Raw genomic sequence first — 17250 nt, forward strand, 5'->3', positions numbered from 1 at the left:
GTTAATTTACACCATTGAACCCTGCTCTCAAAAACTGACATAGAGTTAACACTCTCTGTGAAGCCAGATTTAAGAAATAAGTGCTTAACGTTTCAAAAAAACATGTTTAGCGCCATCTTCTGTCTGTAGGGAACGTGACGTCATGTCGTTGGTTGGTTGCGGCTGACTTACTTAATTTATATTAGATAACTAGGGACAGAATTGATTATTCAGAGGAAAATAACAATACTAAAACTAAAAATCTGTTTAAGGGGATCCCATTTGTGCTCCATTTATACATCCACTGAACCATCTCAAACTCTTAAAGTAAGCCTTTTCACTTTCATTTTTCATCATCAAAAGAAATGGGTTGCGTAATTTCCGACGAGTCCTGAAGGTAACACAGCTATAACTCTCGGCGGTCAGCTGACGATGAGCTGTCATGTGACGTTCATAGAGCGTGGCTGGGCAGAGTAGATCAAGCGGAGCGGGTAAACAACAGCGGTGTATTTCACCAAAACACAGCTCGGTGGTGTCCGTTTCCTGCTCGTCCCGGTCCATCCATCGTCCATCATGGCTTGGACAAAATACCAGCTGTTCCTCGCGGGACTAATGCTTACAACCGGCTCCATCAACACGCTGTCGGCCAAGTGAGTAGATTTAATTATGTTTTTCCCTACCGTGTCGTGTGTCTACAGTTACTGTAGCTGGAGCTTGGACCCAGGAACCGACCTGAACTACAGATTTAACATAAAATTTGAAGGGTGGTGGTGCCCAGTTAATTGTTTAGAGAAGTTAATAAATGTAGTTCGTTTATTGCATTTTCTTACAGATTGTTAACGTAGAGCTACCCCGTTAGCTAGTAACAATAGCGTCTCGTTTCCTTGTTAGCTTGTAAGCGGCTAACATTAACATATTTATCAAGCTGTGAGTTTGAATTATAACTAGACTTTCCTGTTTTCATGTGAAACTAAACTGTGGGGGGAACGGTGAGATCACTTATTTCCTTTCCAAGTAAAGGTCGGGCTTCTGTCTGCTTCAAAAAGGGGAATAAAAAGCAGTTCAACTCATTTAATTCATCGAGACATAAAAATAACGTCGTCACATAAAAATAACTTTGGTCTATTATGTCTTTGATTTACACGTGTTTCTTGCATTTGGTTCATGTTGTTTCAGCAGAAACTGCATGATACATATGATACACAGAAAACCTGCTGAGCAGCTGCACTCTCTGGTGTTTATTTAATTGTATTTTTCCTTGGGTGGTATGTAGTCTCTTTTGTATGTCTGTGAAGGTTCTCAGTCATCCAGGTCATCGTAGTCTAAGGAGCTTGGAAAGAAAACCGTCTGGACTTCTTTAAGTTGCTTGAAGCAACTTCAAGAACCTCAACCTCAAGCAACTTAAAGAAGTCCAGACACTTTTCTTTCCAAGCTCCTTAGAGTAGTCTCTTTTGGTTCCTGCTGATGAAGTAAATAATTCATGATTCATTTGAAATACAGAGTATTAACATTACATTTGTTTTAAATAATACTAGATATCAGTACATTAACATTACAGTCAACTCTTGTAGAAAAACTTTTAGATGTGAGGTATCAGTATTTCACTTGCTTATCATCAGACAGACAGTGTTTATCACATGACAAAACCCGAAAGCATTTGAAAGCAATGCAAATGCTTTATCTGCCACTGTAACCAAGGAGCACTGCAGCTGTGGCTTTATCACTAAATGTAGTTAAAACTAGTGTTACACCCCGGCCTAGGCAACCGGGGTGCAACGTAGAAAAACAAAGATAAGGAAAATAAAACCACGAAGGCTCTCCACCAAAATCCCAAAACGAAAATATCCCATGACGAAAGTATTAACAAACCCATTCACAACAGACTATTTATTTACAACAAAAACACCAAACTATTTACAACACGGGGGAGATCGCGACCATGACACACTGAAACACAGGGTTTAAATACATAGAGGGAGCAATCAGGAAATGGACCACAGGAGGGAAACACAGCTGGGGCAAATTAGACCTGACGAGACAAGGAAACGTAAACTGAACACTAAGATAACACAGACTTTCAAAGTAAAACAGGAAATACATAAGTCATGCAAAACAAAACACTGACACACCGAAACGTAACATTTCCCCCTACCCATGCAAAACAAAACACTGACACACCGAAACGTAACACTAGACTATCATATATTTATATTTGCAACCTGTTATTGTTTTTGATCCTAGCTGGTTTTTAAAATATCAGAAAACAATAAAAAATGCTTCTTAAATATTTTAAAACTGCAAGATCTTTTAGTCTGTAGCCACATCAGCAAATGCCCAGCAACCCCCACCAAAAATAAATGTTTTTTAATATGTTATATGTTCATCCAGATGAAGCCCACAATCTGAAATCCACTGGTTTAGCGGGAAAGTTGTATATGTAAGTGTGGCTAGAGTTTTGACCTCCATACTGTGGAAGTGGTATAGAATGGAAAATTGTCCAGAAACCATAATTCTGCGTATTTTAGCTAAACATTTAGCAGCTGCTGTCTGCACTCTTGTTGTTGGTCTGATTTCCATCATTCAGCAGTCCATACGCTTTTCTATATTTAAAAAGAAAAACTGAATGCTGGATGATGGAAATCAATTTTCCTAATTTGATAATCAAAGTTGGGTTAATAAAGGTTTTATGTGACTTGAGAAGCTTTGTAAAAAATATCTACTACTGCTACTGAAAAGCAGCTCTCGACAGGATGCAAAGATTTATCTAAGAAATGCAACTGCATGACATTATTTGCTTTTGACTGTTTAGAGATCACTCTTCATTTTTAGATAACGTGTCCTCCTTGTCTGCTTAAACATTAAAACGTATACAGGAGATAAAAGTAATATGTCCACAGATTCAATTCAGCTTGTTTCAATTTTATTCATATAGCTCTAATCCACAACAACTCGAGATGTTGTCGTGATATTGTAAGGTACAGTTGATAAAATATTATAAAGAAACCCCAAAAATCAGACAACCCCCTATGATCAAGCACTTGGAAAATATGGGAAGTAAAAACTCCCTTTTAATAGGGAGAAAACTCGTAGTTCTTGGCTTGGGAGGGGAGCCATCTACTTCGACCAGTTGAGTGAGAGGGGAATGATGTAAAGAAAGCACAAGTGGGCCTGAAATCAAACCCTGTGGGACTCCACGTGCCACTGAGGACAAAGAGAACATTTGCTGAAACAGAAAACCTCGACTCTTTCAAATAAATCAACTTAATGTTGCAGTCTTTATCAGGACTGCCACAACCTGCTGAGTCACCCACTGGCTGCTAAATAATTAAATCACCAGATATATTTTTTTGTCCAGTAAAGACAATTAACCAATTTATAGATGTCTTTAAATTGACCTTTTTGCTCAAAATCCAATCATAATTAACCATGTTTATCCCGAAACACTGAATAATTGCTGTAAAATTCTGTTTTATTTTAACAAATTAAAAAATAAATATTCATTTTTATAATTTTTGCTACATCCGGCATTTTTGTGTATTTTATTAATGGTGCTCGCAGTAGTATACTGTTTGTGTATGTCAATTTATTAGGGGGAAAAAATCACACTGAAGATGTTGGAAGTCATCATCAAAAACAGGTGTATCAAATATAACATACTTTGCGTCACAGGGTGAAATAAAAACGTGCACGTTTCAGAATCAGTGATTGTTGGTAATTTAGCTTGGGTGACTAGATTATCATAATGAGTGCTGACTGCATTTAGGATCTCTTTTGCTGTCATGATAGGAAGAGGTTTGTCATCTCAGTGAAACAAAAGATTCAGCTTTTTCAACTTCTCCAATATTCTGGGACATCAGCTCTCTGCTTCCTGACACGCACTTCTTTGTCCTTTTGTGGGTTTTGTCAGCTGAACACATCTCAGTTCTGCTGCTAATTGCAGTTTGTGTCAAACAAAACGGGTCATGTAGTGTTACTTAAGAGACAACTCGACAACTACCTGGTCAAATTTCACAACATTCACCTGAAACCAGCAGCATCTCTGTGCTGCCTCGCTGCCTTAAAAGCCCCACAACTCGGATCAGTTACAGCTCGGAGGATGATAGTTTTCGTGCAACTTCCATCTACCCACCATGTAAAGATATTTAATCCAAAGCACACCAACCTTAAATAACAGGAAAAGCAAGAGCAGATTTAGATGAGCAGACAGATCCACTCAAGTTTCCTTTGCGTATTGATGAGCTCAGAGTTTTCAAGAAAGTGCTGTGTCGTCACTTTTAAAGACCACAGTCCTGCTTCGCGCTGTCACCGGGACGCTCACATGCCAGTCATGCTGTCAGACAGTAAAAAAATAAAGGTTTATGCAGACTTAAGCACTCATTAACTTCACGAGTGAAAAGACACGTCATTCAATCATTCTGTCGCCGTTCTTCATGTCAGCAGGCAGTGAAACAAGTGACCTGTAGGTGAAGTGGAATTATTTCATCACCACATGTTCAAACCAAAACCTGGCATAATGTGAAGGAATACTAAACAAGAAAATGTATTTTTAATTTTCTCTTAAAAAACCCCTCTGTTTCTTATGTGTTATTTCTGACTATATATTTTATTGTTTTAAAAATCTATAATTAAGCTGTAATAATCATGTTTGGGGTTGTTTTTTTTTTTTTTTCTGTGGCAGATGGGCTGATATGTTCAATGCGAAGGGTTGCCAGGAGGAACCAGAGCGTCCATTCTCTCACCCATTTCTACAGGTATGGTAATAAACTCTTAGTGACAGCTGAGCTCAGCACTTTGATCTCAGTTAAAGTTTTTTCATAATGTCTTGGTTCTTATTTTAAATTAAAGAAAATCTTTCCAATTTGTATTTATAATAATAATAATAATAATAATAATAATAATGGATTGAATTTATATAGCGCTTTTCTAGGCACCCAAAGCGCTTTACAATTCCACTATTCATTCACTCTCACATTCACACACTGGTGGAGGCAGCTACAGTTGTAGCCACAGCTGCCCTGGGGCAGACTGACAGAAGCGAGGCTGCCATATCGCGTCATCGGCCCCTCTGGCCAACACCAGTAGACGGTAGGGTAAAGTGTCTTGCCCAAGGACACAACGACCAGGACAGAGAGAGCAGGGGGATCGAACCGGCAACCTTCCGGTTACAGATGAGCTTCCCAATCCCCTGAGCCACGGTCGCCCCCATATTAACATATTTATTTCATATATGCAGAGAAATTAAACATTTTAAATTGTTTTTTTTTGTCTGTCAAGTGAAAAAGCTTCACCTACATGTCACAGCTGTATCTTTAAACTCAAAACCTCTTTGTGATTATGTAAGTCTCTAACAGTTTGCATGGAAGATGCCGACTTGTCTGCACACATTTGCAAACTGCGGTAGCGACACTATGAAAAGCATGATGCAAACTAAAAATGGACACTGCATCCTGAAATGCATCGGTTGCAGTGATAACGTCTAAGTTTCTGGTTTGCATAGTAATTTTTCTGGTGTTAGTACAGCTCAGGCGAGTGTTTGCAGAGGAGTTGTCTTCCATTCAAATGAAAGGCAACCGCTGTTTTTGGTGTAACATTCTCCTTCAGCTTCCAGAATCTGCTAACCAAGCACTTGGGGAATGTTGCAGACAGGTCTCTAGAGCTGTGCAACTGAGGCCTGACTTCATTTCACTGAACTTTTTACATTTTTGGTGGTTTTTCTTTGATAAAGAAACATGTCCATTCTTTTTGAGTGAATGAAGTGTAAACTAAGCAAACTGTTGCTATTTTTTTTTTGCTTGTTTTTTAAATCTAATGAAGAGGATTTACATTTTTATTCTTGTTTCGGTTCTGCTAAAACTCCAAAAGAAGGTGCCAGAAATGATCTCCATACAGAAAAACCCAGGTGTATGTTTTGGGAGGTCAAGCAAGTGAAAACTGCTGCAAACCTTTTAAGATTCATCAGAAAACTTTTGAAAACAGAAAGATACATCTGGATTAATACAGTAACTCGTGAGTGTCTTTAGTTTTCTTTGCGGAATAACTGGAATAATTCATTCTGTCTGTCTCTCTCACTGTCCAGGCGGTGGGGATGTTTCTGGGCGAGTTCTGCTGTCTCGCAGCTTTCTACATCTTAATTTGCCACGACAAACGTCGACCAGAACCCAGGGTAAATCGTGGCCAGAGCTTCAACCCCTTCCTCTTCTTCCCTCCTGCCATGTGCGACATGATGGCCACCTCCATCATGTATGTTGGTAAGTGTCCACAGAATCTTTTTACAGGTCACCAGACCCTTCTCTTCCGTCTTGTTAAAACCGTTTTGTTTCACAGCTCTCAACATGACGAGCGCCTCAAGTTTCCAGATGCTCCGTGGAGCTGTCATCATCTTCACCGGTCTACTTTCTGTGGCATTTTTGGGGCGTCGCCTGGCACCTAATCAGTGGATCGGCATTTTTATCACCATTCTGGGGCTGGTGATAGTGGGCCTGGCTGACTTCATCAGCGGAAACAAAGACAGCTCACACAAACTCAGTGATGTGATCACTGGTAAGATGTTTTGTTTTCTTTGGGGTCTTTTTTTTTTTTTTTTTTTTTAAACTCTTGATATGGATCTGATTTGTTTATTTTGTTTGTTTGATATGATTGGATCGCAAAGTGTTTCAGTAAAAAAAACCCTCACAGTTTTGCTTTGTTTTTGTTTTTTGTCTGACTGCAGGAGATCTTCTGATCATCATGGCTCAGATCATTGTGTCAGTGCAGATGGTCCTCGAGGAAAAGTTTGTCTACACACATGACGTTCATCCCCTCCGAGCTGTTGGAACTGAAGGTACGACAGTTATAAGGAGCTTTGTCCAGCTTACAACATCAGATCTCTACTGCTGGAGATGAACTTTTTTTAGAGTGGATGTGTATCCTCTCAAACCACAAACCTACAAAAACGATTACATTCCTGAATTCTCAGTATTTACTGAATGTCAATAATGAGATGGGCAAAGGTCTTATACCTCATACAAACATCTAGAATAGACTTATGTTGTCAGATGAAGGCAGTGTCAAAAGTAGGTCTGTGGTGTGCTGTTGCTGGTTTGTCAGCCGTGGAGAAGGGCGATGTTATAACATACAAAGAGCTGAAGTGAAACTGAGTGCTAAAAACAATCAAGTGTCTGTGCTGTTCATGCTGGTTTTTTTCTGTTGTTTTGCGGTTCTTCCGTTCCCGGTGAACTCTGCATTCAGCAGATCCATACGTCATCTGCACAGTTGGGGTTTTGGAGGACTGCACAGGAGTACCTGTGTCGTGGGTTTAAAAAAAAAAAAAAAAAAAAAAAAAGTCTTCGCTCACTGTCCTGACAGAGACGTGCACACAGACCTAACCTTTGTGGGACCGTAACTTATATTTCAGAAACTCAGCTACACAACAGGCAGTGTGGCCTAACCTAGCATTTATACTGCTGTGTAATGTATCATTTGAAGTGCTGCATCAGATTTGAGACCACAAAGTTGTTTTAATATTTTTAAGCTTTCACCTGTTAAAAATTACAAGGAAAGGTTCTTTTTGCAATCTTGTTACACATGTAACAGTGCATTATGTATTTTTTTTAACAGACCCTTTTTTTAAGAGTGTAGAGGGCACAAACTTCATACATGGTTACACAGCAGCATTAATCAATATTTTTACATAAATAGTGGATAACAATATATTTCTTCTACTGTGAATTGTTTCAGCCACAGTATGAAAAGCAGTTTATCACCAGATCCTGCTTTTCTCAGATTGGCGCACGTTAGCGTGTTTAAACTCATTGTTTTGGCTTTACACTTACATTTCTTTTTCAAAATATTTGTTTCCAGGTTTCTTTGGCTTCTTTGTCCTGTCGCTGCTGCTCATCCCCATGTACTTCATCCCTGTTGGAAACTTCGCCAACAACCCTCGGCACGTCCTGGAGGACGCGCTGGATGCCTTCTGTCAGATCGGCCACCAGCCTCTCATCTTGCTGGCTCTGCTCGGCAACACAGTCAGCATCGCCTTTTTCAACTTTGCGGGGATCAGCGTAACTAAAGAGATCAGCGCCACCACCCGTATGGTGCTGGACAGCCTGCGTACGCTGGTCATCTGGGTGGTGAGCTTGGCATTGGGCTGGGAGCACTTTCACGGACTGCAGGTTTTGGGCTTCTTGGTGCTGCTGGTGGGTACCGCGCTCTACAACGGACTGCACCGCCCCCTGCTGGCCAGAATACCGTGCTGCGCTAGGTTCGCGAACGAAGAGGAGGGCGGCTCTGGAGAAAGAGAGAGACTGCTGAATGACGGCCAGGTGCAGACTGGTGACAACAGCTAAAACTTGGGGACACACTCGGCACAGACAGAGTCCCGGTTTAGTGGACGGTCTGCCAGAGACACTGGTGTCAGTTTACTTTAAAAAAATCAGGTGTTCACATCTCAGATTTAAACTGGTACACAATGCTGTAACAGGTGAGAGTGTGAAAAGCATATTAAAAATAAAAATGTTGACATTTTGTAGAAAAATATGCTTGTTTCTTTTCAAGATTAAGCTGAGATGATTAATACTTCTAGAACAGGAGGAAACGCTGGTTCTGTCCAATCCCAACTTCCAAGCTGAGAAACTGTCTTGTATACAACTTCCATAGTTACACAACATCATGACATCTGCTTCTGTCTTATTAATCTCCTCATCTAACATTCTGTAAGACACTGAACATGTTTATTTTACAAAGTGTGCAATTTTTCAATCAACGCGGCCAGTGCTTAGGAAGAGTGGCCTGAGATAGATTTTAAGGGATTATTTTAATTTTTTTTATAACTGTTATATAAAAACAATTAAAAGCCAATGTCAGCATTTTTTCCCGACCCTTTTAAATATGTTTGTCTTTGAAAATGGAACTTTCAGTGCCAAAACGCTAAGCCACATCTTCATCCAAAATATACTGTCAGCATCACTTTGACTTTTTTGAAGAATGACGGACCACGCTCATGTGTCTCATTTCTTTTTTTGCCACTCATAGTGTTTTATAATTTTGCTGACTGCGCAGTTTGATTGCGACAAAATGATTCACACCCTTGTGACGACACTACAGAGGCATTAGTTTAACATATCCTTCGTAATCAAACTGCATGCCCGTTCTCCTCACCTCACTTTAGTTCTTTTCTGAATTTTGAATTTAAAAGAAGTGTCTTTATGTTCCTCTCTTAGTTTTATTTGTACTGATGGAGACGTCAAGACTGTACAATCGATTTGTATTCTGTATTGTAAATCCACTTCTCTGTTTAGTTATCCAAGGTGCTGACTGTAATGTTCAGTAAAAGAAAAAGGGAACTATTATCAATTCACGCTTTTATTCACAGGCAGCCGCCTTTCTGATGTGAAGGTTCGCTACTTTTCTTTTAATCAGTTGAAGTCAGACTGTGGGCTTGAGGCACAGACTCTTATGTCCAACATGGATGTTAATAAAATCACCGCGTGAAGCCTCAAACTGAGTGTTTTGGGTGTCGCTATGTCGATGTTGTGAAAGTGGATGTGATGAGCGGGAAGTGAATCCAACTGAGGGGGGGGAAAAAGAAGCTAATAATAAATAAACTTTTTTTTTTTTTTTTTTTTTTTTAACTGTGGGATTCAGGATTTTAGAGATAAACTGAAAGTTAGAAATGAGCCTGAAGTTATCAAGGTTGTTGGACCAGGTTTTTTTTTTTTTTTTTTTTTTTTTTTTTTAAAGAACATGGGTGAAAGAGGCCGTTTTGATGGGTAAAGGGACAGTAGCGGTGTTGAGGGAAGAGTTACTTGCCTCTCTTGGCTACAGACAGTGCAGGAAGGTAGGAGAAGGGCATCCATTGAGCAGGTGGCTAGGTCATTGCAAACTGAACATCACCATATATTGAATAAAGCTTTAAACTAGGGACTGAGCCCATAAACTTAGCAGGAATCTTTTTCCTGAAGTCATAGATTCGACAGATGACTATAAACTGGACTTGTTTCTAGAATCAGAGGAGTTGCCCAAATTTAAGCCTATTCCTACTGAGTTTTTCAGACCCAGAAGCTAATTCCAGATTTTTTTCCCTTTCAATCATAAATTTGCTATTAGAGAAAACGGCACTAATGATCATGTACAATAAACAATAAAACACCAGTTTTTTACTGACCCATAACAAGCAGCTGAGTAACTCCTGTTTAAGATAATATAGTGAAAGAGTATAAGGAATACTGTTCAAAATCTAACCCTCAAGTTTAGAAAAATGCATCATTAAAAAGCTTTAATCACACCAACACCAGCAGCTGACACCTGCTTTCACTTCCTGAGTCAAGTCAACAGCCCTTCTACGAGAGGTCAGAGGTTAAACTGAAAACCCCCCCAGAGATCTTTGTATGTGTAGCGGAACAGGAAGAAGGAAAATGTGTTAACAGACCACATGCACATTGACACGTGGTAATTATCCATGTGAACACACGAAGAACAAGATAATGTTATTGTAGGTTTTGTTTAATAGACGACAGGTGTTCATTTTTGAAAAATATAAAATGATTGATTACTTTGATTTATTTAAGTAAATTTTATTTTTCTGTTTTTTATTTGTTGTAACCAAAATAACATAAAAATTTAGAGAAACTTTAAAACAAAAACAACTTTATACATGCTCGCTTTTTTTAAAGGAGTATCTAGCTTCAATCATGCAATTAACCAAAGTTTCCTGAAAAGTTTTCATGACATAAAAAGTAGTCCAGTGGACAACAGTGCCCTCCACAGTCAGCAGCTCTGAATCCAGAACTGAGCTGACAAATCAGGAGAACGGAGGTGATCACGATCGTTCCAACGAGGAGCAGAATCTAACATCATGTGGAGCGAAACCAAGAAACTGGGCTCATTAAAGAGCAAAGAGAGGCTCTATTCATTGTTAAATGAAGGTGCATTCATGTAACAAAACAGGTAGAAATAGATCTTTGACTTTGAGAATTTTTTAATTATATTCTATTATATTCATTCTAGTCCAAAAGCTCAAGAGCACAATTTTAAGTATAAAACCCCATCATTTGAATGTAGAAGCGATAATATACACTCAATGGCTACTTTGTTAGGTGCACCTGTTTAATTGTTTGTTAATGCAAATATCTCATCAGCCAATCACATCAGAGCAACTCATGCAAGCAAGCAGACAAAGTAAGGCAACCTGCTGAAGTTTAAACCGAACAGTAGAACTGGGAAGAAAATAAAGAAGATAAAGAGTATTTCAGAAAATGCTCATCAACGGCAACTTTCCTGTGTAACTAAAGCTAGATTTACAGAGAAAAGGTCAGAAAAAGAGAAAATATCCAGCTAGTTTCGCATGTCAATCCAATAGAGCACCTTTGACATGTGGTTGAACAGGAGAGTCACATCAAGTTCAGATTTCTTTAAGTTGTATTCTTCCTCTGAAGCAGTGTTCATCATACTCAAATGGATTTTATCAATCATGAAAGGCTTGTTTAAGTAAATCACTTTGAATTGTTGTTTTTGTATAAATAGGGCTTTATGGTTGCCTGATGGGATAATGGGAAACATGGCATCAGTACTAAGTTCATAAAGTGGCTTTCATGCTCTCCAGTGAAGACTAAACTGGAGGTTTTTAAGGAGGCGGTGTAAGGCAGGCTACTCTTTTACACTTTGTGGAAACTGGATTGGCTAAATCCACAATCAGGCAGGCCAAATATGACTACAGTACAGACCACACCACTAGATAATCAAACCATCAAATTCTGTTTATTCATAGAAAATTAACTTCATCTCAGATACAAAATATGCTAAATAATGAACACAAGCCTCTAGTCAGCAAAGGTCCTGTCCAAAGAATGCTGCTTTTTAGTGGTCTCAGACGGCAAGTACAGTCTCAAGGCCAAACACTCATGGCAGGCTGAGACATACCAGCATTTCACAGTAGACGATGGAAAAAAGACCCATTTACAGATGATGTGAAGTCTGAGATTTGTGGATGTAACAGAGGGGTGTATGTAAGGAGACTAACAGCAGAGAGAATGTTACCCACGGTGTATCAAACCCACAGTGAAATATGGTGGTGGGAACAGTCAAGTGTGGAGGTGTTCGCTCCGCTGGAGTTGGAAACAGGCACTAAAATGTGAATGGACTCCACCCTGACCAAAGAGAAGTGACTCCCAGTATTACAGATGTGATCCACGCTCTGGTTTACTATTTGTGAGAAATATTAAATTTAAGACTTTTGGAATACTTTTCACTTTGGCTTAAATTATTTTCCTAAAACTCTAACAAAGACCTGCTTTCTGTTCTTAAAAAATGGGGGCATGCAGCATGAGGAATACAGGCACACACACATGCGAACACATTCACTGCAGACCGGCAGTCTGTCTCAGCAAAGAAGAAACTGGCCGCTAGATGGCAGCATTTTGCTGAAAATAGAAGGCCGCTCTTCAACGTGTGTGGCTGCTTTCTGTCATTGCCTCCGACCCTGTCATTGCCTGCGTTATACTGTCTGCAGTACTGCGATACTCACATTCTAAAATAAATAACTGTAGTGTAATAGATATAGCTCCAACTATAAGAATTACAGCGACGGGTAACATCAGTAACCCTGAAAAATAAGCAGCCTACAATGAAACCTGTTAAATGTGTCGAGAAATCATTTAAAGGTAATCGATTAAGTTTAATTTATGTGAGGTTTTATTTCCTTGTAGGGGGGATAAACTAAAAGTCTGGACATGTTTTTAATTTCAGTAAGAGTAAATGAATTAGTTCGGAGCATTTTCTTTATTTTCTTTACAATACGCGAAACCAAATTTATATGAGAGAAACATGTTTACAGCTCGAACAGCTGGATAAAGACGTAGAAAAATACACTCCTGGGACAGCGTGGAAAATGATTTCCAGTAGCTGCTATTGTGGACTGACTTTTCCCAGTGTGATCTGTGTGTCCTCCCCAGAGACAAACCGAGCTACAAGTATAACAAAAGTAACAGATAGATAGATAGATAGATAGATAGATAGATAGATAGATAGATAGATAGATAGATAGATAGATAGATAGATAGATAGATAGATAGATAGATAGATAGATAGATAGATAGATAGATAGATAGATAGATAGATAGATAGATAGATAGATAGATAGATAGATAGACCTGCAACCTTATAATTAGTGCCTGTCATTTTAATCCAATTCACTTTAACTTTACTGACGCGGAAGCTGTTATTATCATATCTGAAGCAGACCAAACCTTTTCAGTCAACCAGCGTTAGAGAGCAGCGGGTTTGCCTGTATGAACTATTAAAAGCTCCAGGCTGAGCTGCTCTGCATCAAACCTTGTGCCCTCGGTGCATCTGCAGAAAGATCTCTATACAGTGTGTGACTTTTTAGGAACTTATTTTGCGCATTTTCCCCCCACTTAATTGGAAAATGACATTTTTAAGCAGATCTGACTGCAATGGCCTGCTGGTTCATGCTCCTCGTGGCACCCCTCTGGAGAGCCAGCGAGCCTAATGGTTTGTTATTATGACCTTTTGTGTTTCTATTAGTAGGCTCCTCTCCTGCAGCCTTCAGCCCGCAGCTGCTTACAGTACGCGGGGTTTATACGTGTGTACATTTGCACACTGGGGCTGCAGAGGGCCCCGAATCTCTGTACAAGAAGCGACTTTAATCTGTTTTAATGTAAACAGACGGCTTTGCTCAAAGGCACAGAGTCACCATCTTATTTTAAAAGCCTCCATTAAAGCGTGGCCCTTAGGTTGTTTACAGCAGAGGCCGGACTGTGGTGAGTGTGATTAGTCTGCCACTCCAATGTCCAGCTAATGATCACTTAATGTGTCCAACTATGACTGCGCAGAGCAGAGAGTGAAAACCCAGATACCACAAAAGGAAACACGGTGCTGTAATGGGATTTACTCTCACAGGATCTCAGCATAACGGATTCATTTTCGGTACCTGCCATAATCCGTCTTTTTCTTCAGATAGTTATAAAAACACGTGGGCGATCAGCAGGTTATTGGACAAAAAAAGCTGCAGATTTCATGATTTCTAAAACTGACGTTTTAATTCAAAGCAGATGCGGCCAACTCTAGACTTTCACCGACAGCCAGAAAACCCCTAAAAAGTTTACCTTTTCCCATAATATGTATAAGGTATTTTCTGATTTTTTTAAATTTATTCTATTTTATTTATGTATCTTGCATTCATGTGGCAATGTGGCAACCATAATTCCTTGCTTTCTCGTCCTCACTCATATCAACATTGCAATAAATGGGGTATTAAAACGTGCAATAAAATTGACGTTTTCATGTAAAGTGGGTGAAGTGGATTGAAGTATTATACATAACAGACATGGGATGCACATAAAAAAACAGCAGCTACATGTGAGTTTGTCCTGTAATATTAAAAATGTTACTCACACGAGTAAAAATAGTTTATTCTCAGTTTATTCTCACTAAAAGCCTTTGTGACCTTTTAAATTTTGAGTGCTATATACTTAAATCCTGACAAATACCATATGTTTGGATTACTGGTACTATTGTAGCAGTAGTACCAGTACTGAACACTTTTCTTTCTTATTTGGTGTGTTTTTCTTTTGTTTTGCTAGTATAATAGGAATACTGGCAGCAAAAAACTAATTTTCCTCTAGCCATGGAAATGTAAAAATAATCTTAAATTCCGACTTTTTCTCCTAGCTTTTTGAAATTTGCTGTAAATGTTAAGTACAGAAACCAAACAGCAATTTTGAACAGAAAACAGTTTTAAAAAACTCTTTAAACACTCTTTAAATTAGTACAAAACACTTTATTGAGCAGAATAAAGTTTAAGGTGCAGAAAATCCAAAAATGCAGTATCCCAATATGAGGACGCTTGCTCTCAGGAGGCTCAAATAAGCAACAAAAATCATAAAACTATTTTTGTGACTGATTTGTTTTTTCATTTATTCTACAAAACTACACAGTGTCCTAATGTAAAACAACAACAGTGGCATCTTTAAGTGTTTTCTTTCTTCCCTTTTTCAAGCCAGCTGCAAATACTCGTCTGTTTATTCAAATACAGGGTTAGGTGTCTATCTGAGTGGAAGGTTTTATTTAAAGGACCGCAAAACATGAACAGCAATGAAAATCCTTTGTGTGTTAGTCTGTGGAGTGAAAAGTTTCAGCAGAACAGCATCAGTGTTCAAACATTTTTCCGTCTTAAAAATACTTTAAAAAAAAATCAAAAGTATATAAAACGTGTGTGGAATGTTTTCATCAGTGTACCAAATGGTATGTGTGGTGCACTGATATATGTGAATGATTGTGTACATGTGTATGTATTCATAACTGAAAACGCATATAAGCATGAATACATATATATTACAGTATAAGAAGGATTATTTATTTAATACAGGATAAATATGCATGATGTACTGTCAGTAAGTGTCTGTGTGTATGAATGATTCTATGTACAGATAAGTAGGTGTTGGTAAATTGTATACACACATGTATATATGGGACATGAACCGGTTAATTGAAAAAAAAAAAGAATATTGTAATTACTGTAAAGAGACGAAGGGATGGGATTAACATAAGTTTATCCTTCTTTCCATTCCTTTTCAAACAATCGGCTTCTTTATATACAAGAGATTAACGTGCAGAGTAATGCTTTATTTTTGAACGTGCAATTTATTGTTTCATTTAAAAATGTAAATAAATAAAAACAAAATGCACTTTGTTCTTTTGAATGCTTGGAATAAGCAAATTTACCACCTTAAAACAATTAGCACGGCGCAATAACAGAGAGAGCGGTTTTTCATTGCTGTCACTGGGGGGAGCTACTCGACATACCTTCGTATGTCATTAATATTCCACATGTTGTCTGTGTAAATAATCACTATTTAACCCATAACCTGCTGATCACAGAGCATGTAAAATTGTAAAAGGGTTTCATTTAATTACATAAATATTTATGATTAATGAATTTAATGATTAGTAATAACAATGGATATTTATATAAATTGCTTATTCGGAGTCAGAAATGAAAAAGGGCCTAAGTACATTTGCACGTGTTTATGTTTTTTTCTTTATTATATCTTACTTTATATTCCTTCTGCTAAATTATCTCATATCTAATGTCCTGTATCGGCATGAAATAAAACACACTGATATAACTTAAGCATTAAAACGGAGCTTACCCACGATTTATTCATGAGTAAAAATGATATGATGTGTTATAGAAATAAGCCACTTTGTGCCTAAAGAACGATTTAGTTTTTGTTCTCTTCTAAATGCGCTGTGGCACTTCTACTTTTGCTAGGTTAAAACCATCCTCAATACTGTTATCCATATATCCATAACCATGTTTACTATATGGTCAAAAGTAGTCGTAATTGGACGAACAATCATCCGTGTTTCATTCAGTCAGTCATTCAAAAAGAAAAAAGAAAAAAAAAGCAGACTATGGTTGCTGTCACTTTGACATTTAACCTCCTGCGTGTAAATTAGAGACCATTCATTTCAACCTCGGACAGAGTTCAGCGTCTGAAATACACGGGATGTGTTCAGGGTCACACAAACGGGACGGGCTTGTTTTGAACTGACTTTAAACATATCCCTAAGTTCTTTTTTCTCTCTGTGGAAATGGTGGCAGTGTGCCATACAGAAGGCTGTGTACAATGGCCCAGGTCCCATTAAATCTGCGAAAGTTCCTTCCTGAGGCAAACATTGCCAGAAATAGTAATCTTGGCCTGAACTGGAGCCTTACGAGAGGGGAGCAATAATTCTCGGTGTAATAATGGAAATCGTTTAATTCTGTCCAGCAGCATGTGATCCTGCAGGGCTACGGTGCGAGGTGCTCATTCAGTTTTCCTCCGCCTGATAAGACTTCCTGAAAAACACACAGCGAGCAATCAGGCGACAACAATAGGCTCCGTCGGACGCTTTAAACTTCAGGTAGTCAACAGCGCAAGATTGCACGGCTTTGTTTTCCCCCCATAGCTAGCATGTGACTCATGAACGCTTTGAGATTTGGGGTTTCATGTTGTTTGTTTGAGCTCTGATTGCACTCTGCAGTTGATTGTTCAGCTAAACCCTCATTAGCGTTTTAATCTTCTAACATATTTTATTGGTCTTTTAATGGGCGGTGAGACCTCAGTCACGGGGGTGGGGGGGGGGGGGGGGGGGGGTCCTCAATTTTCTTGGACTTTTTAAAATAAACTCAAAGGTTGGAGAGATTTTAGCCTGATGGAAGAAGTCTTCGAAACCTGTGATGTAGGAAAATCAAGAAATAGACACAATAATTTTGAAAAACCCTCCAATTAC

General features: G+C 38.7%; 1 protein-coding gene across 1 annotated transcript; it reads left to right on the forward strand.

The window, feature by feature from the left end:
• Positions 1-395: 395 nt before the first annotated feature.
• On the forward strand, positions 396-9456 carry slc35f6 (solute carrier family 35 member F6). The gene is made up of 6 exons (XM_026143132.1): positions 396-629; positions 4658-4730; positions 6056-6227; positions 6304-6519; positions 6689-6799; positions 7819-9456. The coding sequence occupies exons 1-6, from the start codon at positions 553-555 to the stop codon at positions 8301-8303; spliced, it is 1134 nt and encodes a 377-aa protein (XP_025998917.1). The 5' UTR covers positions 396-552; the 3' UTR covers positions 8304-9456.
• The last annotated feature ends 7794 nt before the right edge of the window (positions 9457-17250 follow it).

The sequence above is a fragment of the Astatotilapia calliptera genome, chromosome 15, assembly GCF_900246225.1.
Source record: "Astatotilapia calliptera chromosome 15, fAstCal1.2, whole genome shotgun sequence".
NCBI lineage: Eukaryota > Metazoa > Chordata > Actinopteri > Cichliformes > Cichlidae > Astatotilapia > Astatotilapia calliptera.

Bases quoted from the DNA above. Each gene is read 5' to 3' on its own strand.
- slc35f6 (XM_026143132.1), top strand. From the start codon at position 553: ATGGCTTGGACAAAATACCAGCTGTTCCTCGCGGGACTAATGCTTACA. The intron at 630-4,657 runs GTGAGTAGATTT...TTTCTGTGGCAG, and splicing joins ATCAACACGCTGTCGGCCAA to ATGGGCTGATATGTTCAATG. The intron at 6,228-6,303 runs GTAAGTGTCCAC...TTTGTTTCACAG, and splicing joins CACCTCCATCATGTATGTTG to CTCTCAACATGACGAGCGCC.